The sequence below is a fragment of the Saccopteryx leptura genome, chromosome 1, assembly GCF_036850995.1.
Source record: "Saccopteryx leptura isolate mSacLep1 chromosome 1, mSacLep1_pri_phased_curated, whole genome shotgun sequence".
Taxonomy (NCBI): Eukaryota; Metazoa; Chordata; class Mammalia; order Chiroptera; family Emballonuridae; genus Saccopteryx; species Saccopteryx leptura.
Genome location: NC_089503.1, coordinates 392,296,137 through 392,318,244, shown reverse-complemented (window position 1 = coordinate 392,318,244; position 22,108 = coordinate 392,296,137). Strand labels below are relative to the sequence as shown.

Sequence of the window (22,108 nt, the reverse complement as noted above, 5' to 3'; positions counted from 1 at the left end):
TGCTTCCAGCTCCTCCCCCCTTCTCTCTCCTCTCTGTCTCTCTCTCTCCCTCTCTCTCCTCTCTAAAAATGAATAAATTTTAAAAAATAACAAGAAAAACTCACACAAGAGTTACTCGAGTAATCAAGTAAAAACTGATCTTTGGTAAGGGCAAAATTAAACAATGCTTCATTTGGTTACATTAAAATATTTTCACTTATTAACACTGAATGTCTTCAGATCTATGAAGAGGCTCAAGCGGGTCATAAAAATGATACATGCCACGACTACAAAGCTCTGCCTGGGGTTTGCTATTTACCATTTAAAGTCTCTTTTTAATAGATGGGAAATTTCATAGGCAGAGTTGGTCATTTCATTCTTTTGAACATATCTGGGGAGGGGGGATGAAGAAACCTATATATAAATATATAGTCACAGTGCTGGTCACGCAGCAGATGACAGACACTATTCCTCCAGTCCACACATGAACTCGCTGGATAGTTGCTAACTGACTGATGCCCTGTGTTTTTCCAGCACCATTTTTTCAAGGTTCCTTCAAACTATAGGATTTTGTAACTAACCCAATTTAATTGAGAAATCATATAAAGGCTTGCAAATTCAAGAATTTTTAATGTCACTGAGATTAGTCATTTCTATTGAGTATAGGAAATCCATTGATGGTAAGGTTCAGTAGAAAAGGAAAATGAAGTGAACACAGGAAAGAAACTGATTGAATGCTGGCATCTTCACCTCTTTTATACTTTAGTCCAGGACGCAGACATTTCAAACGCGTTGGTCACCGCACATTTGGAAGTCATCAGTAGTAAGATTCGAAAAGTATTCAAAGAGGTCCACCACCACATCTGACAGGTTTTACAGCTAACCAATAACACCTGAGAGTTTTTGAAATGGTCAGTTCACAGATGGTGTTATATTTGCTACGATGTTTAAGCTATAATCGATGGAAAATAGTAGCTCCATAAAAATAAAAAATAGATCTTAAATTTTGTGGAATTTGGAAAGTTGCTTTTTCAGAAGGTGTTTCCTGAAAGCCGAGTTTGCGCTGCACGGTCTCTAGACCACGCCCCGTGGCGCCTGGGGGTGCTGCGGCAGGTAGGGCTGGAAGAAGATGGGGGGCGGCCCGGCCCCCACGTAGTAGGAGGGGTACCCGCCCTCCGAGGCGAAGTAGGGGGCGGGGTGGTAGAAGCAGGTGACGCTGTCGGTGCTGGGGAGCACGTTCTGCTCCCCGAGGACCTTCAGGGCCATCAGGGTGATCATGTTGATGGTCTGCCGCCGGTCGTGGCCCATGAGGCAGACGGTGCTCTCGTTCACCACCCCGCGCAGGGTCATGAGGTAGTCGTACTTGCACCTCTCCTCGCCGATGAAGTGGTTGTGCAGGTAGGCCTCGATCTTCCGCTGCTGCTCCGCCACGTCCGGGAAGTCGATGAAGAACCGGGAGCACATGTAGCGCTCCAGGCTCTTGATCTCCGCCGCGCAGGCCGGCTTGAAGTCGCGCGTCAGCAGGTCGCTGTACTTCAGGAGGCCGCCGCCTCGGATCTCCTCGGGTCTCCGGGTCGATATCAGCTTGCGCTGCAGATGCGTCAGCGCTTCTTGGAAGTCTCCATACATGCTTTCTGCCACCACCACCGGGCAGGACTCTTGGGTGAGCTTCGCGTCCGTTTCACTGTAGAAGTCTAGGATGGGGTCCAGGAGGATCTGAAAGGAGTCCACGCTGAATTCAAACTGCCTTCTGAGTGAGCTCACGAACTTCAGCTCCACGTTCTTCCCCGTGTTATTGGAGAGCGAGATGAGGCTCCAGCGGTCGTGCTTGTTGCACACTTTCACCATCTTCTGCACATAAGCCTCTTTCATGGTCTGGAGGCTGATCTTGGCCTTTTCGACACCGCTGGGTAAAAACTCGAATAGACACCCTAGAACTGCATCCTTAACCACCTGAAACTCGTGATCGTTTGGCAGCTCGACACCAAAAATGACGTCCAGGTCCTTGTAGCTGATTCCGCTGTGGCTGGCGAGTATGTAGCTGGCCGTGGAGCCGTTGAGCCGGGTGTCTTTCACAATGATGCCTTGCTCTATCAGCTGGTCTTTCACAACATGAATGATACACTTCGGTTTTACCTCCAGGGTGGGGAAGTTCCCCCTTCCGTGAATTGGAATGACGTCATCTAACACCTGATCCAGTATTAGGACTTGATCCCAAGTGAGGCTGCTGAATCCAGTCTCAGACATTGTGCCGGGTCTGCAGGTCACTGGAAAGCAAGCAGGACATGAGAGGAGATGTGAGCGTCTTGAAACGAGTGTTGTAGCCAAAGCCTATGAGAAAGTTAAAAATAGACTGATCCTTAACATAAACCAAACTAGTACCAGAAAGTAAATTATCAATGTATCTAACTGTGGTTTCATCTTCAAGTGAAATAAAGCTGCTGGGATTATGTTGAAATTGTTATATGTATTGATATTAGTGAATTCAAACAGACATTCTCAGGGATTTGTTAGAATTGTAATTTTTTATGTAGAATGGTGGCTTTTCTTAATTTTTACTCATGTAATACTATAATGATTCTATTTGTTACAAATTTTGCATGAGATAACTGTAATGCATTATTTAAGTTAAGTATTATATATTTAAATTGAGATAAAAATAGCATGTCTATGTGTTACACCCAACTGACTGAATGGTATAATAATGGCATAATGTTCAAAAGTAATATATAACATATTTAACCCAAAATCATGAAGTAATTCTGTGTGATATATATATGCAAATTAGAAGTTTTAAAATAGCCTTAGAAAAAAGCATAATTATCATTATGAAAATAAATACATGATACACACATTATTGTGATAGTATATTTGTGGCCCACACACGTACACATATAGACGTATATGAACACAAAAATATAATGAAATAGATTTTGCAATGGAATAAATATGTGATTTATATTGATCTGAAAAACCTCTCACTTCCACCTGACTTACCTCTGTGAACAAGGATGATTAAGATATGAGAGTAACATTACGCTTCTTTGGTACATCTGCTATTCATTTTCACATAATGTATAATATCAATACAATGTTGTAAGTAAAAATTTCAAATATGACATTAAAATAGTAAAAACTGGCTTCATGTGTGGATTATGGCTCAGCATTCAACTGTTACATGTCATATAGCAGAATCAAATACCTACACTATCTCAAAGACAAAAACATTCCAAAACTTATTGGGAAATTTAATTTGAAGAGCTGAACCAAAGACCATGGCTAAATATGATCTCTGGATGACTGTCATGTTAAAAGTGTGAAGACTTCAACAGATTCATCCACATTGTATACATTCCTGTCTTAGGACAGGACAGGTCTGAGTTACTAAAAGTGTACTCATTCAGGATGTAATATAAAGCTATATTTTTAGGGACTGAAAGCCCAAATTCAAGGCAAAAATCCTTCCATAGTTTTCCACATAAATCCAAACATAAGGACAAAATCTGACATTTCTAATTATTCTTCTCTAAACGTGAATATCAACGTTAGTTCACCCTTTGGCAGAACATACAAATCCTGACTCTCTGCTGTCCCCCCATTGATCCTGAAAGCTTTCTCCTTTTCCAGTTAGCTTAGGCAGCATCAGTGAGCCTTTAATGCATCTGCCCACAGTAAGTACTGGATTCAGAACACAGTGGTTTCCATTGTTTCACTGGGTAAGTTTACTAGGAACTCAGGGCAAAACATAGGAGCTGCCGGGATTCACCAAGTGCTGCAAAGAGCTGTTTGCATAACAAGGTGTGACCGTCCTCCCTGCCAGCACCCTGTGGTCCTTCCAACTACGGGAAGAAAAGAAAAGGTTAATTCCTGTCTTCATATCTGTAATACTATTGGGATAATATTTTCAAAGAGAACGACTTAAAACTCACCTTGGAGGGATTCCTTTCAAGAACGTTCTGTAGTTGAATTAGTGAGATGATTCAGTGGACCCTTCCGTAGAGGTAAGAATTTTCTTCTTATCACTAAATGAAGTCATCAATCAACCAGGAAAACTGCAGGGAGCAAAAAAGCAAACAATAGAGTTTTCTGATAAATATTATATACAAATCCACAAGTAAACTGATGACCGCTGGCCAGAAATGCTATAAATTATAGAGAGAGAGAGAGAGAGGAGAGACAGTGAGAGAGGAGGAATGACTTTAGCACACATAGAGAGCTTGTAAACACATAGATTTTGGGGTCCCGTCTCCAGAGTTTCTTGTTCAAGGTCAGAGGTGGACCTGAATATTAGCACTTATACCAAGTTCTCTGGTGATGCTGATGATGCTGGTTAGAGCAGTGGTCCCCAACCCCCGGGCCGTGGACCGGTACCAGTCTGTAGGCCATTTGGTACCGGTCTGCAGAGAAAGAATAAATAACTCACATTGTTTCTGTTTTATTTATATTTAAGTCTGAACGATGTTTTATTTTTAAGAAATGACCAGATTCCCTCTGTTACATCCATCTAAGACTCACTCTTGACGCTTGTCTCAGTCACGTGATACATTTATCCATCCCACCCTAAAGGCCGGTCCGTGAAAATATTTTCTGACATTAAACCGGTCCATGGCCCAGAAAAGGTTGGGAACCACTGGGTTAGAGAACCAGACTTTTAGAACCACTAACCTAAAGAAAACTGAGGAAAAAGAAGGAACAGCAGTCCAAATGGCAACACCTAATCCCTCATAATTTGGCTACTTCTATTTAATTTACAGTACAGGGGGCCCTTGAGTTACAACACAGTTCATTCCTATGACAGCGACATAACCCAAATTTTGGTGTAAGTCGAAACACAGCCTCGCCTAACAAAAACAGGACGAACACTTGTGCTTCTAACAGTCCAGAATGGTGTAGGGAAGTGTCCTCCCTCCCTCACATCCCGCATGACTGTGCATTCTTCCACCACGGCAACCAAACTAATTCACCCACGTAGTCTGTAAGTAATATGCTAACAGCTGAAACAGGTCTCCATTTTTCAATTTATTTTTTGCAAAAGAGACAGACAGAGAGAGGGAAAGAAAAGGGATAGGCAGACAGGAAGGGAGAGAGATGAGAAGCATCAATTCTTTGCTGCAGCACTTCAGTTGTTCACTGATTGCTTTCTCATCTGTGCCTTGCTGGGATGAGGGGGGGGCTACAGCAGGCTGAGTGACCCCTTGCTGAAGCCAGCGACCTTTGCCAGATGAGCCCGCTCAAACCGGTGACCTCAGGGTTTCGAACCCGGGTCCTCTGCATCCCAGGCTGATGCTCTGTCCACTGCGCCACCTCCTGGCCAGGCCAGAGGAATCGTAAAATACATTTTAGGTTCAAAACAGCCAAAGAATGAATGTTTTAAATAATAAAAGTATAAACATTTAAAATGGAAGCTGTACATTTCCAAAGTTTTTAATTAGATAGTAATTCTAAAGTTTATTTTGTTATGTATGTTGAATTTGGAATTGTAATATTGATGTGTGCTATTCTAACAGATTTGAAAAAGCATGAGGAAGTCATACAGAGACTAAGCTATCTGAATGCTTCTGGGAAGCTTTCATTTTTATGTGCACATAATTTGTATGTGATTGACCACACTTACTAGGACAACAGTTGTATCACTAAACGCTGTATGACTTATGCCTTAACGCACTGGTGATCTCGCAAATCTAAAGCATTTAAAGGTTTGGCAAGGAAGTCTCAATACCAGTTCCTTTTTAGCACTGGCCATTTTCAAATTTGGTTTTCAAGAATGAGTCGCATCGCTATTAATGCTTTAAAAAAAAGTTCTAATTTAGGTTCATTCACAAACTTTTTAAATCGCAAAAGTTTACTTGTCCAGACTCTGCTAATAAAACAATTGGGTTCATTTTCTAAATTTATAGCCTCTTACTAATGTATGCCAGATAATTGTGAAGCTAGAGAAGGGTGTTTAAGGTTTCTTAATTCTAGAAATCATGTTTTAATTGTGTTAAATTACATGTCATAACTTTATTTTCAATTACTAGAAGGGCTCAAAAATTCATGTGCCTGGTCGCCTTCTCTAGGCTCCTCTGGAAAAATAACAAAGTAACTAAGCAGAACCAGAAGATGGCAAGGCTACTATATAATCTTTACCCCTAATGGGCTGCCACATTTTCAGGAAACACAAAAGAAACAAAAACACTACCTTTTCAGACTACGCCCGCTATAGTACTGATTTTATTCTTCTATACTTGGTGAGGTGTAACATTTCATTACAAAGGAAATTAACTGCTTTCCTTTCAAGGCAGCATGGCAACTCAGGAAATTCTATATATCGGCCAAAACAAATTCACTTGCGGTAGGATTCTCTGGAGAATAAAGAAGGTTCCAGAATTATAGTCAACAACTAATACAACTTCCACATGATTCATGAACAGTGTCTGAAGAAGCAGGAAGCAAGAATTCGCCACAATGCTCCAGGAAAACTCCTCAGCTTTTAAAAGTTATATATGTCCATACATAAAACCTAAATATAAATATACCTGTCCGCTTCTTCCCTCAATGAACCCCTCAGCCATAAGAACTCCCTTTACCAGATGCTGCTCTCTCTGGGTCTGTCCAGGAACGGAGCACCTGGGAGGGGTGAGGTGAGCTCCTCGGCAGGCTCTGGAGGGGGGCCGCTGGGACGCACACAGGAAAGGGGGCCGTGGTCAGAGAGAGAGAAGGAGAGACACATGCACAAGAGGAGAAGCAAAGAAAGAAAGAAATCAAGGAAGAAAGAAGAGGACACAGAGCAAGCACTTGCAACAGCCCCGGTCTGGGCAGCTAAGCCGCTGCTGTCCAACGCAGCCCAGTGCTGAACGGAACGGATGCCCCAGCTCACCTCTGGGGTCCCGTCACCCTCTCTCTCCACAGACAGCCTTCCTCGCGGGCTCACCCCCTGGTAGCTAAAAACACTGCCACACACAACTGAAGCTGGTTCATCGTATTGAGTCAGGTGGGTTCCACCTCCCCCAGGAAGGCGATCTCTCCACTGCATTCCTGTCTCCTGTGGAATAAAACCGCTTCTCTCCCTTCTCACACAGAAAACAAAGTTCCTCTCTTCCCACCAAGACCGTCTGGCTTGTGTCTCTCCTAACTCTTCCCATCCAAGGCCCCCCAGGCCCCTCCTCCTCCCAACTCTACTTCAATTATTGCCAGCACAGACAACTTAAATTCATTCCCAGAAGGCAGTTTTCTTATGAAACAAGTGGCTTCTTTTCCTAGAGTATTTTTTCCTTAACTCTCTTGATCATGAGCAGTGCTCTCCCTGCCTTCAGTGCTTCTGCTCGTGGGCTGGCTGGAAATAGTTCCTAGAGTTTGCTTCCCACCTCTCCCAGAGCCACTTCTCACAAGAGAAGACACCTGAGAAGCATTCTTTAAAAAGAGTCAAACTTCAGTCCTTGATAGTTTAAAATCGTTACCTTAATAAAACACATTAAGTTTATTTTAGTAATATTAAATGCACACATCTGAGAATTGTTTCTAATCTTTCTTACATTGTTCTATTAGCATAAATAGAATCTACTTTCTAAGGTACACAGAGACTACACAGATGAGGTTACTGATGAGTGCTTTCCAGGAAAAGAAACACTTGAGAAGAAGTTCAGAATTAAAGAAAATATATGTAAATATACTAGATTACTTGGATATAACTTTTGGTATCTTTAAAAAAAATTTGTACAGAATTTTAACTTAATACTTTATTTCAGAAATGTCTGAAGTTAACTTTCTTTTGAACATTTTTCTTTTAGATTTTTTTCTACTTATTCATTTTTAGAGAGAGAGAGAGAGAGAGAAGGGGGAGGAGCAGAAAGCATCAACTCCCACAAGTGCCTTGACCAGACAAGTGCAGGGTTTCAAACTGGTGATCTCAGCATTCCAGGTTGATGCTTTATCCACTGCACCACCACAGGTCAGGCCCTGAAGTGAACTTTTAAAGTTATTTACGGCCCTGGCCGGTTGGCTCAATGGTAGAGCGTCGGCCTGGCGTGCAGGGGTCCCGGGTTCGATTCCCGGCCAGGGCACACAGGAGAAGCGCCCATCTGCTTCTCCACCCCTCTCCCTCTCCTTCCTCTCTGTCTCTCTCTTCCCCTCCCACAGCCAAGGCTCCATTGGAGCAGCGATTTCCCGGGCGCTGAGGATGGCTCTGTGGCCTCTGCCTCAGGCGCTGGAATGGCTCTGGTTGCAACAGAGCAACGCCCCAGAGGGGCAGAGCATTGCCCCCTGGTGGGCGTGCCGGGTGGATCCCAGTCGGGCGCATGCGGGAGTCTGTCTGACTGTCTCTCCCCGTTTCCAGCTTCAGAAAAATACAAAAATTAAAAAAATAAAATAAAATAAATTAAAAAAAATAAAAATAAAATAAAAAAAATAAAGTTATTTACTATCAGGCTATTTATTGAGATGCCGAGGTGTTTGTTAACTAATGAGGGGACTTTGTAATTCCCTTACCCTGGAGTTGTGAATAAACATAAACCTTGATACTAGATAGACACATCAATGATATTATTTCTTTTATCTATTACTGTTCACTTAGAACATAAATTAAAATGTTAAAATAATGCATTATCTCGGCACATTAACTGATTTCAACTTTACCACAACCATAATTATACATAATTAATAAAATAATTTTCTATTAAATTCATTTTATCATACATTTTAGTTGAAATAAATAAGTTTCTAATAAAATGTTATTTTACTGTCAAATCTGATGTCTACTCGTAGTTGAAACTAAAAGAAAAAGTATCAACACTCCATTTCTGTGGGGTTTCTCACCGTGTCTGTTAATAGCGCACTGCTAAACTTAACAGCATGCCTCTCTGAAGACGAGCTTCCTTCCTCAGAGCTCCCCGTTAACTGATCTCCCCACATTCTCTGCCCTTCATTTGCCACAATAGCATGAGTAGCGTTGCTAGGAGACCAAGAATGTTACTGTTGCATCATTAGTTTGGAATGAAGAGTATTTTATTGTATGTTTTGGCTTCTTTTGTGAAAATTATTTGCCTGTGGGTTGATTTCTGTGCTCTCAGTTCTGCTCTGTTGGTCTGAGTGTCATTTTTTCTGCCATTACCATGTTGCTTTGATTCCTGTAACTCTGTCGTATAATTTGAAGTCAGAAAGTTTGGTACTTCCAATTTCATTTTTTTTTTCCTTAGGATTGCATTGTCTATTAGCGGTCTTTTGTGGTTCAAATCTAATGACATTTTTGTTTTATTTCTTTAAAAATTTCATTGGGATTTTAACGTAGACTGCATTAAATCTGTAAAATGCTTTGTATAATATAGCATTTCACTAAGTTGATTCTTCTAATCCATGAACATGGAATATCTTCCTATTTCATTTTTTCTTTTCCAATCTTTTTAAAAATGCTTTTTTGTTTTCAGTATATACATTCTTCACATCCTTTGTTAAGTTTATTCCTAGGTATTTTATTCTTTCTGTTGCAATTACAAAAAGAATTATGTTTCATTTCTTTTCTGAAGTGTCATTGTTAGCGTATAGTGCAGTGGTTCTCAACCTTTCTAATGCCGTGACCCTGCAATACAGTTCCTCATGTTGCGGTGACCCCAAACCAAAAAATAATTTTGGTGGCTACTTCATAACTGTAATTTTGCTACAGTTATGATTCGGAATGTAAATACCTGATATGCATTATGTATTTTCCTATGGCTTTAGGCGACCCCGCTGGGGTCGCGACCCACAAGTTGAGAACTGCTGGTATAGTGCAACTTTACCATATATAAAAATTAATTCAAAATGGCTCAAAGACCTGAAACAATAAATCACATAGAAGAAAATATAGGCACTAAACATAGAGACATTAGTCTTAGAGAAGATTTTATAAATTTGACCCCAAAGGTCCAAGGGAGGTAAAGGAAAAAATAAATGAATTAGACTATAATGAAGTAAAAAGCTTCTGCACCGCAAAAGAAACTGCAAACAAAATAAAAAGGCAGCTAACAAATGGGAGGGGTGTGTGTGTGTGTGTGTGTGTGTGTGTGTGACAGAGAGAGAGGGAGGGACAGAGAGGGACAGACAGACAAAAAGGAAGAAATGAGGAGCATCAGTTCTTCATTGCAGCACCTTGGTTGTTCATTGATTATTTTCTCATATGTGCCTTGACTGGGGGCTACAGCAGATTGAGTGACCCCTTGCTCAAGCCAGGAACCATGGGGTCATGTCTATGATCCCACGCTCAAGCCAACAATGACACGTTCAAGCTGGTGAGCCTGCGCTCAAGCCAGATGAGCCGGCGACCTCAGGGTTTCGAACCTGGGTCCTCTGCATCCCAGTCCGACGCTCTATCCACTGTGCCACTGGCTAGTCAGGCGGGAGGAGATATTTTTAAACAACAAGGGGTTAATATCAAAACTATAGTAAAAACTCATACAGTTCAACACCAAACAAACAAAAAATCCAATTAAAAATGGGCAGAAGGGCCCTGGCCTGGTGGTTCACTAGACAGCACATCAGCCTGCTATAAGGACATTCCAGGTTCAATTCCTCAGGGCACAAGGAGAGGCATCTACTTCTCTTCCCCTCCCTCTCTCCCTCTCTCCCTCTCTCCCTCTCTCCCTCTCACAGCCAGCGGCTCAGCTGGTTCAAGCATCAGCCCAGGCACTGAGGATACAGCTCCCTTGGTCTGAGTGTGTCAGCCTCAGGTACTAAAAATAGCTCGGTTGATTTACACATGGGTCCCAGATGGGGGCTGCTGGGTGGATCCTGGTCGGGGCACCTGTGAGAGTCTGTCTCACCATCTCCCCTCCTCTCACTTAAAAAAACAGAACAAAACATAAAACAAGAACAGAGTGACCATATCACCCAGCAACCCGTCTTCTCAGTATCAACCCAACAGATTTGAAAACTTTCATTTGCAAACATTTATGAACCCCTATGTTCATTACATATAATATATATATTAGATTTCTATGTATTACACATAATTTATTTTAAATAATTAAAAAACATTGTTTTCTTTTATACTGAATTTATTGGGGTGACATTGGTTTGCAAAACCTTACAGGGTTTCAAGGGTATAACTCAGTCAAACATCACTTGCATCCTGTATGCACCGTATGTGAATCACCCCAAGAAAAGTCTCTTCCCCCGTTTTACCACCCGGGCCCCTGCCTCCTGTCCCCACCGGCCCCCCTCCGGCCACCACACTCCACCACACTCCGCACTGTGTCTCAGCCTAGATGAGTTTGGCTAATCCCCACACCTTTAATCCACCCCCCTCCCGCCTCCTGTCCCCACCACTCCCCTCCGGCCACCACACTCCGCACTGTGTCTCAGCCTAGATGAGTTTGGCTAATCCCCACACCTTTAATCCATCCCCCTCCCGCCTCCTGTCCCCACCACTCCCCTCCGGCCACCACACTCCGCACTGTGTCTCAGCCTAGATGAGTTTGGCTAATCCCCACACCTTTAATCCACCCCCTCCCGCCTCCTGTCCCCACCACTCCCCTCCGGCCACCACACTCCACCACACTCCGCACTGTGTCTCAGCCTAGATGAGTTTGGCTAATCCCCACACCTTTAATCCACCCCCCTCCCGCCTCCTGTCCCCACCACTCCCCTCCGGCCACCACACTCCACCACACTCCGCACTGTGTCTCAGCGTAGATGAGTTTGGCTAATCCCCACACCTTTAATCCACCCCCCTCCCGCCTCCTGTCCCCACCACTCCCCTCCGGCCACCACACTCCACCACACTCCGCACTGTGTCTCAGCCTAGATGAGTTTGGCTAATCCCCACACCTTTAATCCACCCCCTCCCGCCTCCTGTCCCCACCACTCCCCTCCGGCCACCACACTCCACCACACTCCGCACTGTGTCTCAGCGTAGATGAGTTTGGCTAATCCCCACACCTTTAATCCACCCCCCTCCCACCTCCTGTCGGCCAGCTGTCACTCTGCTCCCTGTGGGCCTCTGCTTCTAGTTTGTTCATCCGTTTATTTTGTTCATCAGGTGCCACATATAAACGGCATCACACGGTACTTGTCTTTCTCTGCCTGGCGATTCACTTAGCATAATAATCTCCAGGGCCATCCATGCTGTCACAAAAGTTAAGATTTCCTTCTCTTTTTTTTATGAGAATGGTCTTTAAAAATGCTGAGTGCGCCTGACCTGTGGTGGCGCAGTGGATAAAGTGTCGACCTGGAAATGCTGAGGTCTCTGGTTCAAAACCCTGGGCTTGCCTGGTCAAGGCACATATGGGAGTTGATGCTTCCTGCTCCTCCCTTCTCTCTCTCTCTCTCTCTCTCTCTCTCTCTCTCTCTCTCTCTCCTGTCTAAAATGAATAAATAAAGTCTTAAAAAAATGTCGAGTGAACTGTCCTATTTTAAGATAAAACACTCAATTCCTTCACTGAGCTCCTTAGAAAAGTACTAGAGGAATTGTTCTCTGAAGAGCCAAAGACTAGAAATGAGGGTGAGGGACTTTGAATTGAGTGCAGACAGTGTGGAAGCATCCTTGAATGGGTTTCTGAAAATAAGCGGCTAGCAGTGGAAGGCTCACTATTTCAAGTATTTTGACATAGACGATTACATCCTTGACCAATGAGAACTATCTTAAGTGAAAACAATTTGTCATCAGCAATGAGCTAGTCAGATAAACAGCACTAACATCTACCTCCTGATGGACTTATCAGAATAAATAATGACTTGCCTAGGATTTTTCACTTTATTTTACAAGTGTTGCTGTCTTTTAAAAGATATTCTATATTTTGGAGTGGCAAGTTATATATAATTTTACACACACACACACACACTCCTGTTTTGTTTCACTGATTCAGACTGACTAGTCCTTTAAAACAGATAGGCACTGGAGTAAACTCAAAGATTACATTTGGACAGCAAATTTAATATCAGAACTCCAGGCATCAATATCCACTTAATACAACTTTGGCAAAAGAAATGAGTAAGAACTGGAGGTAACAAAAGAATTTGGGTAAGAAATTAGATTGTTTTAAATGACACAAAGTTATTGTAATACAGTAAAAAGCTTTATCCTTATCTTCTAAGATTTATTTGTATCTCTAAATAGTCTTTACTAATTTTTGAGACAGCTAAATATTCACTGGGCAGGCCGAAAAAGATGGAGACTATGTAAATGTTACTGTAGCAACATAGTAACTATAGTAACATAGTAACTATAGTAATGCTAAAATGCTTGGGGGTGGGAGGGCAGATACTTGTTGAATTTCAAAACTTTTCAGATTGTATTTTATTGGTCATATTATAAATGAAATAGTTTTCTTAATGTCCCTTCAGGTTTACTCATTACTATTGTATAGAAATAAAATTGAGGGGTTTTTTTTGAAGGGGAGATATGGTTAATACCGTCATGCCTCCGTCTGGTGCCAGGTGGGCACTGGGAATACAGGGGAACACTTTGTAAAGTGTATGACTGCCTGACCACTACGCTGGACCCTTGTAACTAATACAAAACACTGAGTACAAACTGTAATTAAAATTTTTGAAAGAATTTCAAAAAGTTAATTTAGGGACATATAGTATACATTACATAAGACCTCCATAGAGGTCTGGGGTGTCACATGTAATCAAGCACATTAATATTTCTGCAGTGCAATATGATCACTCACACTAAATAGGATAAATAAATATAATAGTTATGACCTTACATTCCTAGTGTTACCACCAAACTAGTTCGTGTTAGGTCAGGCTTCATTACTAAAAGTGTGAAAACAGCCTGACCAGGTGGTGGCGCAGTGGATGGAGCGTCAGACTGGGACGCGGAAGACCCAGGTTCCAGACCCCGAGGTCTTGGCTTGAACGCAGGCTCATCCGGCTTGAGCGTGGGATCATAGACATGACCCCATGACCGCTGGCTTGAGCCCAAAGGTCGCTGGCTTGAAGCCCAAGGTCGCTGGCTTGAGCAAGGGGTCACTTGCTCTGCTGTAGCCCTCGGTCAAGGCACATAGGAGAATGCAATCAATGAACAACTAAGGAGACTAAGGAGCTGCAACAAACAATTGATGCTTCTCATCTCTTTCCTGTCTGTCTGTCCCTATCTGTCCCTCTCTCTGTCTCTCTGTCTCTCTGTCTCTCTGTCTCTCTCTGTCTCACACACACACAAAATAAGTGTGAAAACATTTCATTTTCAGGGGTTTAAATTTTTTTTTTCCAATTGTGGATAAAGGCGATGGCTCTGTGTATAAAGGCTGACTTTACATTGGGAATATCTCTAGACAAGGGGAAGATTAAGAAAGTCAATAATGCTAATTCCTATTTATACGTTTATTATCTAAAGCCAGTATTTTGTGTATGATTTTCATGTGAATAGATCTATAAATACCCAAGAGGAGACACACATTTATTTGAATATTTTCATTGTATTTGAATTGCACTGATGCAACCTCTGCTCAGTCAACCCTTTATGTTGAAACTTTACCTCATTCCACACTCAGTCGCTCTGGCTCATCTTAATTATAATTCGTTATATTTCAACAACTCTTTAGTGTTTCTAACCTAAGTTTATATACATCGTCTCAGAACTCTGAAAGACAGCTCGAGCAGACATTACGGCGTCATTTCACGGATGAGAAAATAACTTGAGTGAAATAAGTAAATCAGAAAAAGGTAAGAACTGTATGACTTCACACATAAGCGGGATATAAAACTGAGACTCATGGACATGGATAAAAGCGAAGTGGTTCCCAGGGAAAGAGGGTGTGGGGGGCGGTGGGAGGAAGAGAGTAAAGAGGGACAAATATACAGTGACAGAAAATGACCTGACGTTGGGTGACGGGCAGACGACATAATCAACAGTTCAGACGCTCTAGAGATGCTTACCTGAGCCGTGGCCGGATGGCTCGGTTGGTTAGAGCATCATCCCAAAGCTGAGGTTGCCAGTTCAATACCCAGTCGGGGCACAGACAGGAAAAGTTGGATGTTCCTGTTTCTCTTTCTCTCTCCCTTCCTCTTTTGCTGAAATCAATGAATAAAAACTTTTTTTAAAAAAATGACGTGTTTACATGAAACCTATGTACTCTTATTGATCAATGCCACCCAGTTAAATTTTCTAAATAAAATTATATTAAAAAAAAAAAGAGAGAAAGGATATACTAACTGAAATGAAGACTGATTTACAGGGAGTCACCAGTACAGTCCATGAAGCTGAGAATCATACCAGTGATTGGGAACATAAGGGACAAAACCCACCCAATCAGAACAGGAGTAAGAAACACTAAAAAGTGAGAACAGTGTAGGAATCCTCTGGGACAGGGGTCGGGAACCTTTCTGGCTGAGAGAGCCATGAACGCCACATATTTTAAAATGTAATTCCGTGAGAGCCATACAACGACCCGTGTACATTACGCATTATCCAATAAAAATTTGGTGTTGTCCTGGAGGACAGCTGTGATTGGCTCCAGCCGCCCGCAACCATGAACATGAGTGGGTAGGAAATGAATGGATTGTAATACAGGAGAATGTTTTATATTTTTAACGTTATTATTTTTTTTTATTAAAGATTTGTCTGTGAGCCCGATGCAGCCCTCAAAAGAGCCACATCTGGCTTGCGAGCCATAGGCTCCCGACCCCTGCTCTGGGACAACATCGAGAGCACCTCCATTCACATCACGGGAGGACAGGAAGGAGGAGAGAGCAAGGACCTGGAGACCTATGCAAAGATAAGTAAATAAATAAATAACAAAGGAAACGTCCCCTCACCTGATGAAAGAAACAGACATACAAGTCCAGCAACCACAGAGAGTCCCAAATAAGCTGACCCCAAAGAGACCCACACCATGACACATCATAATTAAAATTCAAAAGGTTAAAGACAATCTTAAAAACAGAATGAGCCTGACCAGGTTGTGGCGCAGTGGATAGAGCGTCGGACTGGGATGTGGAAAGACCCAGGTTCGAGACCCCGAGGTCGCCATCTTGAGCGCGGGCTCATCTGGTTTGAGCAAAAAGCTTACCAGCTTGGACCCAGGGTCGCTGGCTCCAGCAAGGGGTGACTCAGTCTGCTGAAGGCCCACAGTCAAGGCACATATGAGAAAGCAATCAATGAACAATTAAGAAGTCGCAATGTGCAACGAAAAACTAATGATTGATGCTTCTCATCTCTTCGTTCCTGTCTGTCTGTCCCTGTCTATCTCTCTCTCTGACTCTGTCTCTGTAAAAAAAACAAAACAAAACAAAACAAAAAACCCAGAATGAGAAAAGCAGTTATTTACCTATAAGGAAGCTCTTCAGGCCAGAAAAATTGGCAAGAAATATTCAAAGTAATGAAAAGCAAGAACCTATAACCAAGATTACTCTACCCAGCAAAGCTGTCACTTAGAATTGAATGGCAGGTAAACAGCTCCTCAGACAAGAAAAGCTAAAGTAGTTCAAAACCAGCACACCAGCATTAATGAAATGTTAAAGTGTCATCTTTCCGAAGGAAAGGAAAAGGCCCTGGCTGGTTGGCTCAGCGGTAGAGCATCAGCTTGGCGTGTGGAAGTCCTGGGTTCAATTCCCTGTCAGGGCACACAGGAGAAGCGCCCATCTGCTTCTCCACCCCTCCCCCTCTCCTTCCTCTCTGTCTCTCTCTTCCTCTCCCGCAGCCAAGGCTCCACTGGAGCAAAGTTGGCCCAGGCGCTGGGGATGGCTCCATGGCCTCCACCTCAGGCGCTAGAATGGCTCCAGTTGCAACAGAGCAACGCACTAGATGGGCAGAGCATCGCCCCCTGGTGGGCATGCTGGGTGGATCCCTGGTCGGGTGCATGCGGGAGTCTGTCTGTCTGCCTCCCTGCTTCTCACTTCAGAAAAATATAAAAAAGAAGAAGAGGATAAAAGATCAAATATATGAACAATATAATGGTAATAAATACATACATATAAATGAACCTAAAACAAAACCAAAATAAATGAAGAAGCAGAACAGACACAGACTCAGATACAGAGAGCACTTTGATGGCGTTGGGGGTGGGTCACGAAGGGAAGGGGTAAAGAAGGACAAACTGGTTGTTACAAAACAGTCACGGGGACAGAAAGTACAGCACAGGGAATAGAGTCAATAAAATTGTAACAATTATGTATGGTGTCAGAGGGGTGTGAGATTTACTTAAATGATCACTTAATAAATTGCGTAATGTCTAATCACTGGGGTGTACACCTGAAACAAATATAAAAATGTATGCCAACTGCAATTGAAAAAGTAAAAAAGATGTTAAAATGGAGAGGAGGGAAACATATTCCGTTACCACACACGCAATGTGGAACGCACACAAAGAGCCCCCGTCCACGCACGGCAGAGAGGGCTCTGGCCACTCCTCGGCTGCTCCGAAGAATTCTAATGTGCTTGTGGAATGTTCCACAACTCCCCTCACCTCCCAGCCCATGGCCTGCCCCGCCTTTCCTGTGACGGGCAATGAGTATGCTATATTATTGGTATTAGGCTGATTAGCCACAGAACAGACTTAAAATAAGAATATACTAATAAAGTAAGCCCACAGAAGGATTTGTATAACGTGCCACTCATGTTACTCTTAGTAAATATGAAACCCGGCTTCTTCCTCTAACTGTAACTATGATTTAACATCACCAATCTAGGAATCAAAAGACAGGTATTCTGTAACAAATCAAAAGTATATACTCAATCCTCTGCTTTCACCTCTGGCTGAGTTTTTGTTCCAGTTCAACAGCCTGTTCCCCTCTCAGAATAAGGAATGTTCACGCTGGTGATGAGTCACAGACCTTGGCTGACCCACACCAAGAGTTAACATCAGGGCAGGAAGAAGGACCCTGCAGGCCACCTCCCCTCTCTCTCACCAGGCTGAGGCTTCCAGTTCCAATTCTCCAATAAGATCAAGAGGACAGAGGAAGTGCAGCCAGTCATGACGACAAGAACGTGGTCTCCCTCAGGAGAGACTTCCCATCCAGCATCTCCCCAGGAATGCCCGCATCCCACATTCCCCCATCCCCTGTGTAATCTGGCCAAGGAATCTGAGCTGTTAAGACGGGTTTTTGAGGACAGGAGTCACCCCATCTTCTCAGGCGGTGGCACTGAAACGAACCCGTCCTTTCCACCAGCACCTGTGACATGAATATTGACTTTTCATAAGCGGTGGGAGCAGGGTCTGCAGGTGTTTCGCTAGTTACAGTCTCAACCTGGCCCGGCTCCTGGAATCAACAAACAAGGTGCTCCTCACGAGTGACAACCGCCCTCATCAACACAGGCTCTGGTGTTGTTTATAGAAGTCTGACCCTCAGGATAACTGAAAAAAGAAAAAAACAACTATTGAAATGTAAAGCCCCATTAGGACACTTACCTGGGTGTAACCCTCTGCCCAGGGGCATCTTTGCTGCGGTCACATCACGCTCTGGATCACTGCTGCCCAGAGGGAAGAGGGCTCTGGTGCCCTGGCTGACCCCTCGTTGTCCGTCTCCTGTGACCCCTGTCCCACAGCAGGGTGGCAGATAACACGTGTCCAAAAGAGAAAATAACTTGTCAGATTAACTTTTTTTTTTTTTTTTTGGCCATGGTATGTCAAAAACAAAAAGCAGACAAGAAAACAAAACTGAAGAAATACTTTTGATTGCGAAGGAAACTAAAACTTACATCATCAAAACAATCCTTGGCGGAAAATTACTGAATCTGCACCACAATTTTAGCCTAAGACATCCACCTTCCTCTCAAGCCTTGGCTCAAAGAGTAGAGATTGAAAGCTCAGAACCTCACAAGATTGCACGCTTCATTTTAAAACTGTTTTATGAAAATATTTCAAGCACACCGAACACCGTGCAGCTACATCAGGCCACACTTACTTCAAATCTTATTTTGGAAGAAACATTTCAAGTAAGAGTGAGGCCCCTATGTACCATATCTGATTCCACTCTTCTGCTCCACAGAAGAAATGACTATCTTGATTTAACTCTATTTATCACTCCCAAGCATGACTTTGGACTTTATTATAATGCTGTCTTGAATGCTTTTAAACTTTACATAAACGGTAACATATTGTACCAATCACTCCACATTTTCAATCAACATTGACTTTAGATATATCTCTGTTAACACATGAAATGGAAGTCCATTCATTTTAACTGCTGTATAGTATTTCATAGTATAAATGTGCAATTTACCTACCCTTTCTCTGGCAGATGCACATGTTTCTAATTTTTCTATTACAAAACGTTGCAATTAATAACCTTGTATGTATCTTCTTGTGGACAGATTCAGAAACTTTTCCAGGTTGTACATCCACATCTACCACTAATATGCATGCTCTTCAAAGCAATGATTTTTGTCTTCTGAATTTATGAGCATACCCCCATTGGATTCAAATTACTGACTGCCAACTTTGTGCCAGACATTGGTGGCTAAGCCCTGGGCTAGATTACAAAATTGAATTACATGGTCCTCATCCTCAAGTCTTGTGAGAAATATTTATTTGCTCCTCCTGGAGTCCCTTAGCCCTCTCCGCATCTCTGGGGCAGAACACTCGGCTCTAATCACCTGACAGCACACCGCGCCGCAATGAAAACGTTGAACCACCTGTCTCCCCACCACACACACACAGGGCAGCTAGCGCCTGAGGGGCAGGGACCCTGGGGTCACCACCTTTGTGCCCCAAGACCTGGCTCCATGGAGTCAGTGTGTGTGGTGGGACGGTCACCTTACAATAAATGAGAAATTAATTCTGGGCATCATCAAAATCCAGCGAAGGTCTCCCACCACAGCAGGTAACATAAACACACAACTCAGGCGTTCTCCGTCCTTGCCCGAACCCTCCATGCATACACATACACGCACATACACACACATGCACGCACACACACGTACACACGTGTACACACACTCGCGCGCACACATACACACACATATGCACACACACACGCACACACGTGTACACACACTCGCGCGCACACACATACACACACATATGCACATACACACATACACACGCACCTGCCACACCCTCCCTCTGCCCACTCGGCTCCTCCTCACAATCTCGTCTCAGCTCACAATCTCCACAAGACCGAACAGGCCAGCAACTTCAGCTGCTCCAGTTCGGGGAGCCGATCTTCCGGGCGTCACAGAAACACCGCGGCCATGAAGTACACACGGAAACATCCTACCTCCTTCCGGGAGACCAGCCTCAACGCTCTCACATGACGATGTGACGTGAGCTCTTGGCCCCGCCTCTTCCGCTTCCGCCGCCTCTGCCTCAGGGCAGGCCCGCTGGCTCTCGCCGCCGCTGACTCCTCCTTGTGGCGGACTGCGGAACTGCAGCAGCAGCTCTCCCAGCAGGAGGGCGGGCTCTCCCCGCAGGGGGGCGCTCCCCACAGGAGGGCGGGCTCTCCCCGCAGGAGGGCGGGCTCTCCCCGCAGGAGGGCGGGCTCTCCCCGCAGGGGGCCTCTCTCTCCCCGTAGGGGGTGCTCTCCCCACAGCAGGGGCTCTTCCCGCAGGAGGGCGGGCTCTCCCTGCAGGAGGGCGCTCCCCACAGGAGGGCGGGCTCTCCCCACAGGGGGCTCTCTCTCCCCACAGCAGGGGCTCTCCCCGCAGGAGGGCGCTCCCCACAGGGGGGCTCTCCTCTCCCCGCAGGAGGGTGCCCGAGGACTCGAGTGGAGGGGCGGGGATAAATCCACATGTGACCAGAAGGGGACATGGGTTGGAAAAACCACCACCAGGTCTGCAAGTCACCGGAGAGATCCGTGTCATGCATTTTTTACAGATTATTGTCTCCTATTCTGGCCCCATCCTGCGTATTCATTTCCAACAAGAACCGGAAAAAATAAATAAAAGCAAAGGATTATGGAGGGTATTTTACATATATAATTATACTAAACATTTTAATAAAGTCAGTAATGAAAATTGTAGGGTTGCTGAAACTGACCAAGCTATCCAAAGCACTGCCTATCTGCTTTTGGCTAGATCAGTAAATCAGTGTGACAACCATAGTTTTTCCATTCCATTTTTTAAATGCAGAGATATTTTTATTATTTAAATAATTATCCTGACTATGTAGGACAAGATCTTTCTAAACTCATGGCCTTGGTTGCTATCAGAAACTTATTTTTATTATTTTTAAATTTTTTCTTATTTTTATTGCATTTTTATTTTTTAATTTTAATATTTTAGTTGTTTTTGGTTTAATATACTAACAATATCACTCTCAAGAAAGAAAAAAAATATCATGGTTACATAAGAAAGAGAGGTAATTCAGAAAGAAAATAAAAAGTCTCCAGAAAGCAATCACAATCACATAGAAATGTTGGAGTTAAACAATAGAGAATTCAAAATTGAAGTTCTAAAAATACTCAATGAGATGTGAGAAAACACTGATAGACTATTTAATGAGCTCGGTAAAACAAATTAATGAACAAAGCAAGTACTTCACCAAGGAGAATGAAACTTCAAAAAAAAAAACAGAGATGAAGAAATCAATACACAAATTGAAATAAGAGATATCAACATTAGTTAATAAAACATGTCAGACAGAGGAAAGAATCAGTGACATTGAAGAGAGGAAACTAGAGATGCTACAGAGAGAAAAAGAGAGAGACTCACAGATTTAAAAAGAATGACAGAGCTCTATGAGAACTAACTCCATCAAAAGAGCAATATAAGAATAATGAGTATTTCAGAAGAACAGGAGAAAAGAATTGAGAACCTATTCAAATAAATAATTGATGAGAACTTCCCAAGTCTATGGCAAGAGTTAGATCCTCAAATCCAAGAAGCAATCAAAACACCAAACTAACTCAACCCAAACAGACTTTCTACAAGGCACATCATAATAAAATTGTCAAAAATCAATGACAAAGAAAGAATCTTAAAGGCAGCTAGGGAAAAAAAGAGCATAACATATTTTAAAAAATGATCCATTAGGCTATCATCAGACTTCTCAGCAGAAACTCTACAAGCCATAAAAGAGTGGGCTCAAACATTCAAAGTACTGAGAGAGAGGAATTACCAGCCAAGAATACTATATCCATCAAAGTTATCCTTCAAATATTAATGAGAAAAAATAAACTTTTTCAGACATACAGAAGCTGAGGAAATTTATCACTAGAAAATCCCCACTGCAGGAAATACTCAAGGGGGTTATTTGACCAGACACAAAGAACAAAACAAATAAAAACTATAAGT

The 22,108-nt window shown here is 43.1% G+C and overlaps 1 protein-coding gene across 1 annotated transcript; it reads right to left on the bottom strand.

Annotated features, from left to right (window-relative positions):
- Nucleotides 1–1,053: 1,053 nt before the first annotated feature.
- Nucleotides 1,054–3,943, bottom strand: LOC136387873 (terminal nucleotidyltransferase 5D-like). The gene is made up of 2 exons (XM_066359991.1): nucleotides 3,909–3,943; nucleotides 1,054–2,246 (listed from the first exon to the last, which is right to left on the bottom strand). The coding sequence occupies exon 2, from the start codon at nucleotides 2,224–2,226 to the stop codon at nucleotides 1,054–1,056; it is 1,173 nt and encodes a 390-aa protein (XP_066216088.1). The 5' UTR covers nucleotides 2,227–2,246; nucleotides 3,909–3,943.
- Between the last annotated feature and the right edge of the window lie 18,165 nt (nucleotides 3,944–22,108).